This window comes from Lepisosteus oculatus, chromosome 1 (assembly GCF_040954835.1).
Source record: "Lepisosteus oculatus isolate fLepOcu1 chromosome 1, fLepOcu1.hap2, whole genome shotgun sequence".
In the NCBI taxonomy this organism is placed as follows: Eukaryota; Metazoa; Chordata; class Actinopteri; order Semionotiformes; family Lepisosteidae; genus Lepisosteus; species Lepisosteus oculatus.
The window spans coordinates 62,376,431-62,394,155 of NC_090696.1; the positions used below are offsets into that span (position 1 = coordinate 62,376,431).

Consider the following 17,725-nt stretch of genomic DNA (forward strand, 5'->3'; position numbering starts at 1 on the left):
ATAAAAAGTACAAGGGGGTGGGTTAAAAATATTTTAGTCCAGCCCAAGTAGCGTGTTTAATAAATTATTCATCTGACAGAGGAGCTGCAGCTCAAATGCTGATGTCAGGAGTTCAGTGCAGCATTTCATGGTGCAGGGGTGTAAGAGGTTTGTTCGCAGCGGAGCTACTGTACCTTCCCATCACAGCAACCATACACATGCAAGTCTGGGAATCGAGATGTCTCGCAGTAAACAGTTTTTATTTTTTTCTTTGGTATTTTTGTACCTGGTTCCCGCAGTGAATCTTAAAAGGATTTTCAGATGCCCTTCTGCGTGCACTTGCTCCAAAGAGTCCATTATTTGCGTCGGCTCTTCATCTGTCCCACGGATTATCCCTAATGACATCAATTCCCTGTAAGTAAATATTGTTCTGTTACACATTGATAGTTATACCCCGCGTATTGTTAAACATACATTAGTTATTTTCTGGTGCTAACCATGCTTTTGACGACAGCCACTTATCATTTACTATACATTTTTCGAGTTAATAAAATTGAAGAGACTGATTTATAAATAATTAGACAAAGTGTGGTTTGAATTGAAGTGCTTTGATCGTGTTTTAAAATATGATGATAAATTGAGCAGTGTGGAATTTGCCTTTTTATTTTAATTGTATAGTAGAGTCAACAACGTGGTAACTGACGTTTCAAGGATATTCACGGTGAAAACCGTACTGTACCTTCAAGGGGTCACGAAATTGAATATTAAGCAGAATAACAAGTATTGCTATAACAATTTGACTTTTTGTGTTTGATGTTGAAATGTTTTATGTGTTGTTGTTTTTCAGGAGTATTGTAAATGGAACCTTTTCCGAAATTAAGGAGGGGATGTTTTCACATATGCCTTCTTTGCAGCTACTGTGAGTACAAAAATATTAAACGAGTACTGAAGTGCTGAGGTGACCGCATGTTAGATCTAATCAATATTTAGAATGCAATGCAATTTAATATCTTTAACTAGAATGCAGAGTAAAACCATAAGCTTTACATGTTTTTTTTTTCTTTCTGCCAGTAATAATGTGACCTCTCAGTGTAGGAACACTAGTTAAGTTGAAAATGGCAAAGGACTGAATACGAGTACGACAGTTTCAATACTGGCTCCAGCAATACTATCGATCCAAGAATGGACTTGAAATATACTATAAAAATGTACTTCATTTTACGTTTAACATTTAAACAACAGTGCTTTGGAGCCCTTAACATAATGTGCTGAGAAACATTCGCACATTTTGCTGTTTTTCTTGATTTTCCTACTGTATATCGTGCCTCTTCATTACCATCACTTCAACTTCAAAGTTATTATGTTTTCAAAGAACTTTACCCTAGTAGGAAACACAGTAACACAGTTTCTTTGCAGTTCTCAAATTTAAAGAAAGAAAACTCTTCTGTGCTTCATTTTGCCAAAAAAAAAGTTCACATGAGTTTAGAGAAAAAAAAGATTGACAAAATTGCGTAGTATTGCTTGGCGAAAAGTGTTAAGATTTCAAATGAAATAAATGCAATATTCAAGACTGTGACAGTAATTGTCAAGAATTGGGACCCAGGATTTTTTTTTTCTTTTTCCTCCAGGTTGTTCGCTGTATAAGTAATCCTGGAATATGTTTCTGGGATATTTTTTATCATGGTGACTACAACTGTATACAACACTGTGAATGAGGTCTTAGTAGTGCATTGTGTAATTTTATCATGCATTGATCTAAGTCTACACCTTTGAATTGTATACCCTAACAATCTGTTTAGGTTTCTATGGTTTCACTAATTCTGTTCACTAGACCAGTGAACCCGGGCCCTTAATCACTAGATGTAACTGGTGCCAGTAACTTCACGTTTTGTTTGATAAAAGCTCCATTTACGATTTCAAAAATACCTTACTGGGTGGCGCAGTGTTGAAATGGTTATTGCCTCACAGAACTGGGGGCTTGAGTTTCATTCTCAACCTGGGGTGCTATCTGTGTGGAGTTTGTATGTTCTCCCCGTGTTCATGTGGGTTTCCTCTGGGTGCACCGGTTTCCTCACACAGTCCAAAGACATACTGATAGGCTAAGTAGCTTCTGGCAAGAAAATTGGCCCAGGTGTGAGTGTCTGCATGTTTGTTGGCTGTGTGTATGCTTAATGATGGACTGGCATCCCACCTTAGGTGTTTACCACACTGTGCTCCCTCGCTACCCTTAATTGGATGAAGGCATTAGTAAATGAATGTATGGATGGAAGTCATGTTATTTGCCAAACTGCTTTATACCATACGGCAAGCAACGAGCACAAGGCAGGGTACACCCTGGATGGAACACCAGTTCATTGCAGGGCAAGTGCAAGCCAATCACACATGGGGAACAATTTGGATGCCACAATAAAGGCCAAGGGGGAAGATTGGGCCCAGAAACTGGGATAACTCCCTACTCTTATCAAGAAATTTCCAGGGATCTTTAATGACTGCTGAGATTCAGGATCTCGGTTTAACATCTCATCCGAGAAACGGCGCCCACTACAGTATAGTGCCCCTGCCTCTATACTAGGACATTAGGACTCACACAGACCGCAGGGTGGGCACCCCCCACTGGTTCCACTAACACCACTTCCAACAGCAACCATAGCTTAGTCTCCCATCCATGTACTTACCAGGCTCAGCCCTGCTTAGCTTCAGTGGATAGCCAGTTGAGAGCTGCAGGATGATATGGTTGCTGGCCTATGGATGGAAGTACTCTAGTTAAAGTACATTATTTTCAACAACATCAGCGGACAGTGTTTCATACACTCTCCTCAAACTTGATAATTAAGAATACGTGCCCTTATTCCTGACCACAAATCTCTTCATTGATGTTAATTTTATGTAGAACAAACTCAGGTAGGAACAACAGACAGTATTTAATCCCCAGTTGATCTCATGCCAACTCAAACACCTGAATGAGTTTCTTATTATTTAGTACAAGGTTGGCACCAATCCCATAGGAGTTCATAAGAATTGAAAGCAAATTTTAAAATAGAAAATTGAAATCAAATAGCCTGTGATTAATTTATTTACTGAAGCAAAACCTGGAGGACTCAAGGATCCCTCAGAACCAAGATTCAGATTCAGGTTTGACTGGTTTAGAATATGATAATGATGTGCCGACATAAGCTCCTGTCGTTTTATATAAGTTGCTTCTTCAAGCTCAATGTTTGTCATCTTATATTCATATTTTACTTTTTCAGTTACTTGTGTTTAACTTTCTGCATATGTCTTAACAAAATGTCTCCTGTCAGGTGTTTGCCCAGTTAAAGTTTGTCTGTCACAGATGGTATCATCTGTGAGCTTGACTGGTTTTAGGATTTAGTAGCTATACCAAAATCTTACTTGTTCAAATAAATGTGGAAGATAAGTGGTCCTAATACAGATCCCTGATGTTCTTTACTAATTAGATCAACCAGTTTTAGCATACTGTACATCCCTAATGCATCCATACTCTGTTCTTTTTTATCCATTCATTAGTTTTCAATTTAAACATATCAAGAGACATTAGCTCAACAAATTGGTATTTTAGCTAATAGCATTTGTTGTTTTTAATGTTTCTGAGTATAAATGCAATACCTTGATATTCTACAACCTGCATTTAATCTGTTATGAGGTCCTTTGAAAACCTAAAATATAACAGTGCCTTACCACACTCTGTACTCAGTTTTATTGTATATCCATTACGTCTGTTGCTTATCTAAGGTGTAGTAATTTAAAAAGATTTGTGTTTTCTAAATCCATGCTGACTATCTTCTAGAATCCTTTAATTAATTAATTATCCCCTAGAATCCTATATAAGATGATAAGAATAGCCATTGTTGATGTGCCCTTACCAATATACTATATAGCATGATTCAGTTTAGCTCCCTGTTTAAAATTAATTATCTGTGCCCTTTTTACAGGCTTCTTAATTCAAATTCATTCACCACTATAAAGGATGATGCATTTTCTGGGCTTCCACACCTTGAATATCTGTGAGTATTTTACTAAATTCTAAGAGTGTAATACATCTCTGTATATTCAGGTAATGTGTCACATCAAGCCCATTAAGTTGTCACTGTTAAGAAAACATTAAAGATTTTCATTAATATTAATACATGAAAGAGAGATGGGAAGAGATAAATAGAATAGAAAAGGAATGGAAATAGAAAAGGAATAGAAAAAAAACATTGTAATATAGAGTAAGCAGGATTGATGATAGGAATTAATAAGTTTAGTGGACAAAGTAAAGTACAAAAAAGACAAAAACACAGTGTTTGGTCAATAGGTCTCTGTCCACTGTGTTTGAATAGTCTCAAGACCAACTTGTTTATTTATACACCTCCTGTAGGTTTGATATCACAATCTGAGCCTCTGTTGGCACAGGGAGAAGCTCTGTTCTTTTAAATGTCGTAGACAGGAAACGGTTATGGAAAGAGGGTAGACTCAGTACATACTGTAGATATTATAAACAAGTGTAAAAGCCCGCAGATGTTACTATGTGTGGAGAGCTTAGATGTGACCTTTCCACCTACCTACAGTAGCTACTGTAGCTGTTTTGCTAGCATCTAGGTGATCAGGAGATCTAATTAGCTGGGCATCAACTTTAACAACATGGCTGGGCAGCTTGTCTGTGGTCTGGTCTGTGGTCTGGTCTGCGCTTCACTATTGATTATGTAGAAATCTATTTTTTTTATATTTGTCAGTCTCTTTGAAGATTTTGAATGCCTGAATCAGGTCCTGCCTTAATCTTCTCCATTCAGAACTAAAAAACTATTAACTCTGTTAATTTCATATTAATAACAAAAGTTATTAGGTTTTCTTTGGACTGAAAGTAATATTTCATAACATGGTCATTATGAAATGTGCAAAGTATTGTAAATAAATTCTTAGTAATGTACTGTACAGTTTTAACATAGCATCCCTTGATTTAAATGATACCTTTAACTGTATATCCTCACATGTACAGTATTTTGCATTTTTATTGCTTACTTGTATTGTCTGGAAGAGGAAAACAATGATTCAACATAAACTCCTTACTGTTTTTAATCGGCATTTCGAAGCTGTCTTTTCAATGTATTCTTTGTGGTTCATATTATTCCTGCCTGCTCCTAACACTTCCACCTGTCCACGTTAAAACCATTTGCATTCAGTACTGCTGTCAGCTGAATTCTTATACTTGAAAAGATCAGATCAGATCACTTCATTGGCCACATACAATTTCTTGCATTAGGAATTTGTCTTTTCACATACCCCAACTTGCTCTCCATGAGACACACACACACACACACACACACACACACACACACACACACACACACACACACAGGGAGAGAAGCTGGGGGTCAGAGCACAAGTTCAGCCATTTATACGCCACCCCTGGAGCAGTTGGGGTTAAGGGCCTTGATCGGGGGCCCAACATAGTAGGATTCCTCTGCCAGCCACAGGATACAAACCAGCAACCTTCCAGCCACAGGCACAGATCCTTAGCCACAGAGCCACCACACCGCCCCATATCAGTTGTAAGTTATTTAAGTAATATCTACAGTTCCTTTACTAAATACACGTTGACATTTCCTGAAATTGTTTTACCACATACATTCTGTATACATTTTTATTTTTTATTGTCTGCAATTAAAATGCAATAGAAACAGGACCTCTATAATTACTTGGTTTGGTTTTGTCACCCTTTTTACTACATTATCAATTTTCCACCCAAAGGGTACCATATTACCCCTGTCTTGAGTGGCTGCTGAAAGTGTTTGGCTAATGGTCTATAAATTATATCCCTCATTTCATTTAGTACAATTGGTAGAATACTGTCAGGCCCTAGAGATTTGTTTATCTTAAGTGCTTCTAATATCTGCAACACATTTGCCTCTTCTATGCTAATACTATTTAGGATATGGCCCTGTCTTTTCTCAGTCTGAGGTTTTTTTTTAGTAATATCTGAGTGAAACATTAATACAGTACATTAGCAATTGTTCTTTCATTTTTTAAAGTTTCTCCTTTTTATCCTTTTTATGAGATACTATACTTCATCCTTTACATAATGGAATCTTGCAGTCCTATAGTTCTGTAGTTCACAGCGAGGTCCATGTACTGTACATAATGTACTATAGGTCAAGTCTAGGTTCAGATGCATTTTGGATCCTTCAGATACTGTAGCTGCTCCATTCATGGACTACTAGTCATTCTTGTTTTTATGATAGGATGTCAAGGTGCTCCACCTGTTTTTTCAGCAAGTGAAATAAGTTCATCTGAGCCAAGAGCACAATGTGTTTGGTATAGAAGAAGCAGAGGCTTACTGCACATCACTGATGCAATAGGATCAAATTAAATTTTATCTACTGTACCTCATTCCCAAATCAATTACAGTACATTATGCATTAGAAACAAATATTTTAAAACATAAGTGGCAGGAGCAATTTCTTCTTGTTCTGCATATAATTCATTTCATCAGTACCTCAGGTGCAGGGAATGTGTAGAGTCAGAGCTCTAAAATGAAGTGATTAATCATTGTTAACATTTGACCATGTTTAGTGTACAGTATTCTGTTCCGGGAACAATACGAACAAGGACATAGATACTTTAGGGAAGGTTTCCTTAGGGACAATTGGAATCATTCTAGGATTAGAGGATGTGGTATAAAATTAAAAAAATGAAAGTTATTGGTGAAGGAGGTGATATTATTTGATGATGATGAAAGAAGAAACATCTTGAAGAAATATACATTTCCAATATTTCCTTCCTCCGTGTTTTGCCCAGGTAAATGCAGAAAGACAAATGTAAAGCTGGTAAAAAAAATAGATTCTCATCTGCTTAAAGGATTTTTTTATATAGGAAATGTTTCAAGATATGAACAGTTTAATAAGATTGTGAACCTAAGGGTTCACAATATACAGTAGATGTACATTTGCCTAGTAGCAGCAAACGAATTAATCTGAGTGGCTCAAACACTCCAGGCACTAGGTTTGTGGCCATGGGTTTGTCATTGGGTCATGTCACTAACCCGCTGTGGCCATGACGTCCCAGGTGGCTGCACACAATAGGCTGAACATGATCGAGGCTAGTGTGGGCTTAGTCAGCAAGAGCTTTCTCGGGTCTCTGCTATACACTGACCCCTACAGTCACCTGGCCATTTGCAGGCCCCTGGTTTTGTCAGTAAGGGACGTGCCTCTCCTTCCAATCAGCTGATGTAATGATGCTGCGTGTAATTTTTCATTACGTGTAAAAAGTACAGGATGGAGCTGCAGTGCCCGACACCTTTTAAACTATGAGTGGCTCAAAGCTAAGCAAGTGAGTCTGCCTACAATTCCTGGTTCTCTCCTGTGTGTGATCACGGTGTTTGCAGTTGTGAGCCGAGATTGGAAAAACACACAATTGGCTCTGGCAAATTGCACGAGTATGACAAACGTAAGTGGAGATTTCAGTTTTTTGTTTTAAAAAAGGTAATCTCATCTTCTGTGAAATTAACTTGTTTTTGCTTAACAGATTCATTGAAAACAACAGGATAGAGACAACATCTAAATTTGCTTTCCGGGGTCTTCGAGATTTGACCCATCTGTAAGTGTGATGGTTTTCTTTTTCCTTTTTTGTGACATTGCATGAAATTTAGATGGTGGACTGCTAAATGTTTTTTGTTGGCTTGTATTATATGTTTCTTTGGCTCCTGTTCTAGGTCTTTGGCGAACAACAATATCAAGGTTTTGCAAAGAGAGGTCTTTGGTGATTTGGACTCTTTGATAGAGCTGTAAGTAAAATTCATGATTTTTACACCATAATTCAATATACTGTTAGCTAAATGTAATATTGTATTCAAAAGCACTACTTTTTCTTCTGAATTCCTTGTAGAAAGTAATAGTTTATGTTCAAAATTTGTAAACATTCAACATACTGTGTGGAAGGCCAAACTCAGGAATGATTCAAAGGCACCATATGGCATTGGTTTATGTAAACTGTATTTTTTCCTGAAAGATTTTCACATCCTTCATGTGCACAGCTGAAAAATAGTAAAATTGCCAATCAACAGAGGAGGCAAATAGCTTACTTGTTCCTCACAGTATTAAATAAATAAAGCTTTTCATTTTTCAGTTTGACTCATTTTTGTTCTTGGAATGTAACTACGTATGTATGTAGTTTCATATACTGATTTTAAATTAGTGGATTTTTTATTACAGAGCAATTTCTTCATTGGTATATTGTAGAAATCAAAATGTATTTTTTTCTCTTCTATTAGAATTTAGCACTCCATGTTAAAAGTGTGTAAACCTAATTCCACCGTTACGCTATTTTTTCCACATACATTGTTTTTACTAATTATTTAAAACTTGAACAATCATCTTACTCTTGGTTCCCTTGGTGTTACTGTCCAGTATATGAATAAACATATTGCTTATTGGGTTACACCGTTCTGCGAGATTATTTTGATTGCAATTTATGTAGGTTGTGGTTATAAAATTGTATTTTTTGAGAGGAAACACTGCGATTGTGTGACATGATGATCTCAGATGGTAAAGCCTGTAAAATTTCATGTCTGTGCAGAAGGGTTTAAATGTTGCAAAAGGAAGTAAAGTTTTTTTTTATTTCTGTTTCACTTTAGAGAAAGCTTCCTTTATCCAGGCTTGCAGTTTTGGGTTTTTTTTTTCTTATTCCGGATTTGGTCTTGATTTTTCTTTGTCTCTACTTAATTGCAGAGATTTGAGAGGAAATGCTTTGGAATGTGACTGCAAAGCCAAGTGGCTCATGACCTGGCTTAAAACTACCAATGCCACAGTGTCTGACGTGTATTGTGCTGGACCAGCCGAAATGAAGGGCAAAAGGTTGAATGATATTCCAAGCCTGCACAAGGAGTGCACATCTACAGGTAGTACAGCCTATGGCAATGCACTGGTCAGCTCCCAGGACCATAATTCACCATTTATCCTAGTCATCCGTTTGATTATTTGTTCAGATGGTTTGGTTTAAAAAATCTTTTTTTATAAGTACTTTGCCATACAGTTGCCAATGCTGCTTGCAGAACTACGCATTGGGTTGAGATAGGGGTCTTTACTGGGTAAGTGTAATCTGCATCTGAGATTCCTGCTTCACTGAAGTAGGTAAAGTGGAAATTTAGGGCCTGTTTATACTGCAGTCTCTGGCCAACACTGCGGCCAAGGGAGTGTACAGTTTAGACATCTAGCTGAAAATCATTGAGCTTGAAAATAAATGTCACTAGTCACAACACTTATTTCACACTGTCTGAACTTTGACCTTGTTCCTATGTAATATAATGCTAAAATAAAAGATTGTTGGCATTCCCACTGTTCTTTTTTTAATGATCCTTATTATGATAAGGAATGTTATAGTTAGGAATAAAATCAACAACAATCTTTGACAAAAAAATAACACTTCCTATGAAGGTAACATAAAGAACAGGCTTTATAAGCAAGTTGCTAATGGAGTTTTTATTATCTTACTGAATTAACTGAATGATTCTAAAACAAGTGTTTTTTGCATTCTTGTTTTTGTAGACCTGAGTATGATATATAGCATTAATTTATTATTTTAGGAATATGCCCTTTTTGAAATAAGGTCAAATTGTATTCTAGAATTCGTGTTCTGCTGTTCTTTTTTGCTAGCACAATGTTAATAAATGTCATTCACAAAATACCTGCTAATGTCCTAAGTACTACACACCAGTACTTCTGTTTAATGGTTTGAAGCTACAATATATGGCACTAGTCCATCACAGGGCACATACTTACAGGGACAACTAACAAACAACTAACATATCCAGCATGTCTCTGGAAAGGCAGAGGAAAAATGTGTTTGGAATAGAAGAAACAGAAGCTTACTGCACATCACTGATGCAATAGGACCAAATTACATTTTCTCTACTGTACCTCATTCCCAAATCAATTACATTATACATTAGAAACAAAAAAATCTTCTTGTTCTGCATAAGTTCATTTCATCAGTACTTCAGGAGCAGGGAATGTATAGAGTCAGAGATCTAAAATGAAGTGATTAATTATTGTTAACATTTGACCATATTTAGTGTACAGTATTCTGTTCCGGGAACAATACGAACAAGTACATAGATACTTTAGGGAAGGTTTCCTTAGGGACAATTGGAATTGTAATTCTAGGATTAGAGGATGTGGTACAAAACCACAAAAATGAAAGTTATTGGTGAAGGAGGTGATATTATTTGATGATGATGTTCAGCATGTCTCTGGAAAGGCAGAGGGAACTGGAGAACCTGGAGCTAACACATGAAGACACAGGGAGAACGCACAAACCCCACAGTAGTCACCCCAGGAAGGAAATGTAGGACTCAAAAGTGTGAGATGGCATTACTATCCTTCTCGTCACCTGGCTTACAACAACCACTCAAAAACAACATGACTGTGGTATTGTAACAGGCCCCAACCTACTGTATATACCTAAAGATAACTCAAGGGGCCTGAGCACATCAAAAACGCATAAGGACTTTGACTGCGGTGAAGGAATATTTATTTTTTAGAATAACACTCAAAACTACACTTGCCATTTGCTATTTTAAAACCCCACCACCAGCTTCCACTGAGGTCTTTGGTATACCAAACATAACTGTTCACACCCACACGAGAATGTGTGAATGAAATGAACAATTAATTAACATATTTTCACCTCTACTGTGTCTATTTAAAAGGATTCAAGTCATTTAATGGCCCCTAGAGGCTTTTTAAAGAAAGACTTAACAGTACAACTTTATAAAACTCTATATAGACCCAATTTATAAATAAAAAGGCCCAAACTTGCAAGATAGGAAAGAGCATTACAACATGTAATTTATATATCCTGTCACAACACATTTTTGGAAACTTGCAGTTAGTGTGTATTCTATTTATATTGTAGATATACAATTTCTAAGACAGTGAAATTAGGATGCACTCAGTAAATAATCACAGCCTCAGATGTTTCTGATAACATCCAATCTCCAGTCCATATATAGCAAAGAACACATTTTTAATCCCTGTAATCACAGAGAACTTTCTAGTTTCACTAGCATGTGGATTAATTAATATGTTTTTTTAAAAACATTAAAAATAAAGCATTAAAAAAATAATATTCTTTATTCTCATTTTTGAAGGATGACAACAATGATGAATGGATTAAAACTTAATCTAGACGTTTTCTGTAACTGTTTTCAGTGACAGTCAGGTAATGGGGTATAAATATGCAGTTAAGGTAGTAGGATCTTATATTTTTATTTCAGAAATTAATTCCAGCATCCTTGGTTATACAGTATAAAACCAACTTTTTCAAGTCGAGCCTTGTGCCTTATTTTTGTTGTATAATACAGTACTTGAGAATGTACACATTGACTAAATTCAAATAATTAATCTCCACTGTCAACTCCATATTATAAACCCAGTATTTGATGACAGCTTTTTGTTTACAAGAAACCTCTTCTTTCTGCCAAATGGAAATCTGCAATCAGGCAGTGCGTTTGTAATTTGCAGCTGACACAGGGTTTGAAGTTCTGATTTGCTACAAGCCCAAGTAATGTTTTGGTTCCTGCTTCTCATTCTTTATTAATCTTTATTAATCTTTATTATTATTAATCTAAATCTTGTTTCTGATCCTTTCTACAGACTTTGTCCTCCATCAATCTCTGGCATTTCAGTCTTTGTCGGTGGACACCTTTCATTATAAAAATGATGTCTTTGCTGCCATTGCTGCTCCGAACACAGAAAACTGCATGGTGATGCAATGGGACCATATTGATAAAAATTTCAGGAGCCATGATAATATTACAGGTGACAACTCCTTCATGAGATTAAACCTTTGATCTTTAAGACCTGCACGCACAAAAATCCTAACGTATACAGGTGTGATCACTTACTTTTTAAGAATAATCCCCAAATCCTGAAATGCAAATGAGATGACAGTGTTTTTCATGCATTTCAAATACACACGTCTGCACTCTTTAGCTTTACCAGTCACTTGTATTGATTTGCTCTGGTTTATTAAGATTAGTTTGCTTGGAAGCTGGCAGCAGGCAATCTCCAAAGTCTGCTTGTCCACTTTTTTTAGATGCACCCTTACTGGGTTAAGATGAGTGCAAATGTATGGAATGGTGGATATGTCAGAGGAATGACATGTCTGTCACCAGCTTAAATAACAGCTAGTCTCTGGAGCATTTCAGTAATTAACAAGACAAGTTATTTAACATCCACTAAACTCACTTCAGTTAAAATGCTTTATTCTTCAAAGCTGGTGTCTGATTCATGAATTATTATTGTCTTCTTTTTCAATACAGGGCAGTCAATTGTTGAATGCAAATGCGTATTGATTGAAGATCAGATTTTTATCATAGTGGCGCAGCTTTTCGGAGGCTCCCATATCTACAAGTATGATGAAAGCCAGACCAAGTTCATCAAGTTCCAAGACATTGAAGTTTCCAAAATCTCCAAGCCCAACGATATTGAAGTGTTCCAAATCGAGAAGGACTGGTTCTTCGTCATTGCAGACAGCTCCAAAGCTGGACTATCCACTCTTTACAAGTGGAACAGTAAGGGTTTTTACTCCTATCAATCCCTTCATGAGTGGTTTCGGGATACAGATGCTGAGTTTTTAGATTTGGATGGGAAGCCTCACTTGATCTTAGCCAGTCGCTCCCAGATCCCGGTGATTTTTCAGTGGAATAAAAGCACCAAAAAGTTCACCCCACATAGTGAGATTCCCAACATGGAGGACGTTGTGGCTGTGAAAACCTTTCACATCAAAGGAGAGCTGTACTTAGCTATGACCCGCTTCATCGGGGACTCCAAGGTGCTCAAATGGAGCAATAAGCAGTTTGTGGAAGTCCAGGCCTTGCCTTCCCGGGGCTCTATGGTCTTACAACCCTTCTCCTTCAAGGACAGACACTATCTTGCCTTGGGAAGCGATTACACCTTCTCACAGATATACCTCTGGGACGAAGAGAAAAAACTCTTTGACAAATTCAAGGAGATCTACATCCAGGCTCCGCGCTCCTTTACTGTAGTGTCCACTGACCGCCAGGATTTCATCTTCTCCTCCAGCTTCAAGGGCAACACCCAGATTTTCGAGCACACCCTGGTGGATTTGAGCTTGTGAATGCAGGCACTTAACCCAATCTTCTGTGATCAAGCTCATGAAAAAGACTTCACTTTTCATTTATGTCAGGTATTTATTCATGTTCAATACTTCCTGCATTTTTACTAAACTTTTAATCTGTCGTTGCTATTGGCACTCTTCTAACTACTTGATATTAACACATAATGAATAATAATTCCATTACATTTGAAGGAGGAGACCCTTCACAGCCATTATAAAGCAATTTCATTTTCATTGTAACCAATTTAGGAAGGAAAATGGGTTGTGAATGTCAACTAGATTCTAGTTGCCACATTTCCTATGGTGACATACTGTATTACCTCTTCAAGAGCTGTGTATTTAACTCCCTGTGGCATCTGTTATCCTTGCTTTATCGCTCATCATGACTGTATGAGGAAACACCCTCTGGAATACAGTTTGTGCTGAACAAAGAAGAGCCTGACAAGCACAAGCCTTCATAGGTACTCCACTGTTTCCTAAAGCTCATCTTTATTGCACCCAAGGGAAAGAAAAAGATCCCATTTAAGCGTTTCTTCTTGATCCCATCAGGCATTTTTAAGAAACGATTACTGAAAGCCAAGGCTCTATATTAACCCCCAAAGTTATTTAATGATGACAACCAAAGCAAACTGTATAATGATGAAGCAGTATATGATACTAGTATTTTTTATAGTTAAGCCATACTGTAGCTCTGGAGTGATTGGTAATAGGATTTGGTTAGCCAGGGACACAGGGTACCTGGAGAAAGTGAATTATGATATAACTCAATGCATGGACATTCCTAGCACTTGCAGATAAACAGAACTGCTGTCAAAATCTATTCTAAAAAGCCAATATTTTAACAATTAAGAGACTCTGTTTTATATGAATGTAATATCAACCAATTAGGAGTCAACCAAAGCTGGACTTCACTCACTCACACAAACTTTTTTACCTCTCGTTCTAGCACTGAAAGCTTCCTCTTACAGAATGCAACATACTTTTTTAAGTATTCAGGTTTATCCTGTGTCCATGGGATATCATAATGTTGGAAAGTGGCAGGAAAGACTGCCTGGGACTTTCAAACGGTAAAACGCACAGCATGTCAGTGGTGAGTAGTGAAAAATGAATATTCCCCTCACGTGTTATAACTTAATTGATAATACAAAACCAAAAGGAATTCTGTCAGAACAGGGTGTTTTAAAAAACAGATGTAAATCTTTTTAAACCACAGTGAATAGACCACATTCCTCAGTCAATAGAGTTAATTATTATATCCTTAACTTCTATTTCTTAGAGGGGAATTTCTCATTTGAACTCCACACCTGGCTACGGGGGTCTGATAAATATAAAAGATTGAGGACTTTGAACTAAAGGTAGCTACAGTAGCAGTCCATCAGAAAATGCATTGCTGATACATATATGTTTTAGACCAAATCTCATCAGAACGGTAAGAAACATAAAAGATAGATGTGGGTTTTGTATTTGCAAAGGTGGCTATGCACCGCCATGCCATCATATTCTTATGAGAGTAGTAAGGTCCAGTACAGCACTGTATTGAACTGCAGCTGAAGAAACAATCAGGCATTGTGCTATTGCTCTTCCCAACAAAGAGACTATTGCTCCTGTTGCAAATATGACATGCCATTCTGAATGCCAGTAAAATTATGCACACAACCCAAATGAATATGCTGCTTGTAAGAGCATGCCATTTGAGACCCGAGTGTTAAATAAATTCTAGTTTGTACAGTTTTAAAACCTTGAATAATCTATATTAAGGTACTAATGTTAGTACCGGTGTGGAAATAGTACAGTACAGCATATGGTATTATACTTAATAGTACCATTTAATGAAATATGCAAGTTGTATGATGTAGACATTTTTGTATCATAAAAGATACTGTATATGGATAAAATCTTATTGAATGCTAGCCTTGTAGATATTCTTGAAAAATACAATAAAGATGCTCATGATTAACAATTTAGGTCTCTTTTTACTTCAATAAACACAGATTTATGCACAAAGAACCTACTGGGAATTCATTCATTTTTATATTTTTATAGTATTAGTGTGTTTCTTACATTGACAGCAAAATGGGTGTTTCTTCTATGTTTTAACTAATCTTTTACATCTTCATGTGCCAGCATACAGAAAACAAAGACAAAGTAGGGAACAGAGAAAATAATTTAGCACAAACCATTTAAAGGAAGTCAATACAAAGGTTAGGAAAGATTGTATATCTATTGAAGTCCATTAATTAATCTCTCATTCATACAGCTCTAAGAATATTTTATAACTCTCTTAATAGCCTAGACAAGAGATTCAAGTGTTTATTACACTTCAGGTGAACATCCATCACATGCTAAATTATTTATAGGAATAATCTGGTATTTAAAGAAGCATAAAACAACGTCAGGTTGAATACAGATGATTCAGCACAGGTGTTCATTTAGCAACATCAGCAATGCATAAATTTGCACACAGATATACTATCATTTAAATATATAATATCATATTAATATGTAAACATAATAAAGTTCATTGTACATAGAATTGTATATAATGACACTTCAAAAGTATTTTAAATTGAGAAAACTGCATCAATGATTGCATGGTGTGTTACATGATGTAGGTTGCTGAACAATGTTATTAACAAGAAATCGCCAAGCATTAAGTATACTTAATTTAAGTATTTCCTTGAGGTGAACTACTTTGAAGACATCCCAGGTATCACTGAAATTGATAGTTTTTTGTTTGTAATCTCTTGGGAGCCATTGTTTATGTTTTCACACACACTGAAGATTGTCAACAACTTTTCTACCAAAAATAAATTAACACTTACATTTGAATTATTTCATTGCTTGGTTTCTTCATATTTAATTGACTCAAGCTTTTGTCAATTATACAGTACATTCCGAATAACTCATCAATATTGCTACTAGGAATCAGTCTGACCCAGTCAGGGGGATACTGTGGTAGTTTGAAAAAATTACAGTGAAGTCAGAATGCAAAAAAACAAAATATAGAAGAAAACCTTATGCATTTCCCATATTCTACATATTTTAATGTTACTTTGGAAATTTACTATTCATTTTGTTATCATGCTGCTCAATTTAGGCATTATTTTCAGCTGTAAGACCATTTAAAAAAAATCATCTCAACGTTTCCAGCCTGGGAGTCAGTTTGCAACCCTAGTATTGTATGATATGACGAACATAAGCTCTGCTGAGCTGTAAAGTATGTACAATCCTATGGAAAACTAAACAGGACACAACTATTTTGCAAAACAATAGCTTTTATCTTTTTATTTTTATTCCAGTGTAAAGAATAGAGAACGATATTTGTTTTTAAAATATATTTCTCTGTGAAGTGACTTTATCTGTCTATCGAGTGATTAAAAAGTTGCTGTATTCTGCTGACAGAATTGCTCAGGCAAGCAGTTGATGTTTTGTGGCCCATTAATCATTCAGTCCCCAGGCCCACATTCTCACACATAATAAATAGAGCAGGGGTACATTATTGCTTATGAAAGGAGAATCGTGAGCACCTATAAACCTGTAATAATACATAGTTAGTAGCCTGGGAGAAATGGTCAGTATTTAGTAATGCTGACTCTAGAACCATAAAGCCCAAAGCCGTCCTGTAAATATACTGTATTTCACTGCAGTTTTGGGCAGACCTGCTGTGTACTGTTCCTTTTGCACTCTTACCTTAGGCATTGGAGGGATATTAAGAATAAAGTACAGACTAGTTTAATTTAAATTGGAATCAAGCAAAACTGTCCCCATGTTCAGTTTATTGGAAGAAAGAATGAAAAACAGTCTCAGTATATTCTTCCTCAGTATCTAACAGTATATAAAAGTTAAATGTAATCATGGATCATCTGTTCCACTGTTTAATCCTAAACATGCATTTAAAGGTATCAGTTCATCACTGAACACTACTCATATTGTTATTATGATTATATTACTTCATTATACAGTATACTCAGTTATTAAAAATACACTCACACCTGAAGAAGGCTCCATAGCCGAAATGTTGTGTTTCTTTCTTCTTTTTTTTAGCATGGAATAAACCTATTACTTGTTCCTTATTCAAAATACTATTAAAGTCAATATACTGAGCCGAGTTCATATTGCAAATTCTGAAATGGAATAACTGACTTTATTGGGTCAGTAGCAGTTTATTGATCAAAGGACATTCTTAGAATTCTTCCCAACTGTTCACATTGAAACAGTGTATTTTTTATGGCAGTCTGCTCATTTGTCCACTGGATCATTGCTCTAACAAATCACCAGATTTTCTGACACCTCATTATGTAGTATTAGAATTGTGATTAGATCAGATCAAAACCCTGGAATTGTCAATTGCCTATTGGACAAATTGCTGATCAAACCTTTGGTCTGGAATTCTTGGCCCAATGGGCTCTTGGACCTAACAAATCAGCCACAGACCACTGTAATGAATGTTTCACGTTTGGTCTTAATGGTGTCTCCCTTGACAAGGTACGGTATATTCTGTCTGAACACAAAAACACCACAGTGAAGAAGTGAATGAAAGTGCGTTTATACCTCTTTATGTATAAAAATAGTTTATGGAAAAACTGACAAAAATAGCATGCACATTTTTAAG

At 36.3% G+C, this 17,725-nt stretch overlaps 1 protein-coding gene across 1 annotated transcript; it reads left to right on the forward strand.

Moving 5' to 3' along the window:
* The first annotated feature begins 98 nt into the window (after window positions 1–98).
* Window positions 99–15,105, forward strand: lgi2a (leucine-rich repeat LGI family, member 2a). The gene is made up of 8 exons (XM_006629817.3): window positions 99–393; window positions 827–898; window positions 3,930–4,001; window positions 7,501–7,572; window positions 7,688–7,759; window positions 8,703–8,872; window positions 11,628–11,792; window positions 12,296–15,105. The coding sequence occupies exons 1-8, from the start codon at window positions 128–130 to the stop codon at window positions 13,111–13,113; spliced, it is 1,707 nt and encodes a 568-aa protein (XP_006629880.2). The 5' UTR covers window positions 99–127; the 3' UTR covers window positions 13,114–15,105.
* The last annotated feature ends 2,620 nt before the right edge of the window (window positions 15,106–17,725 follow it).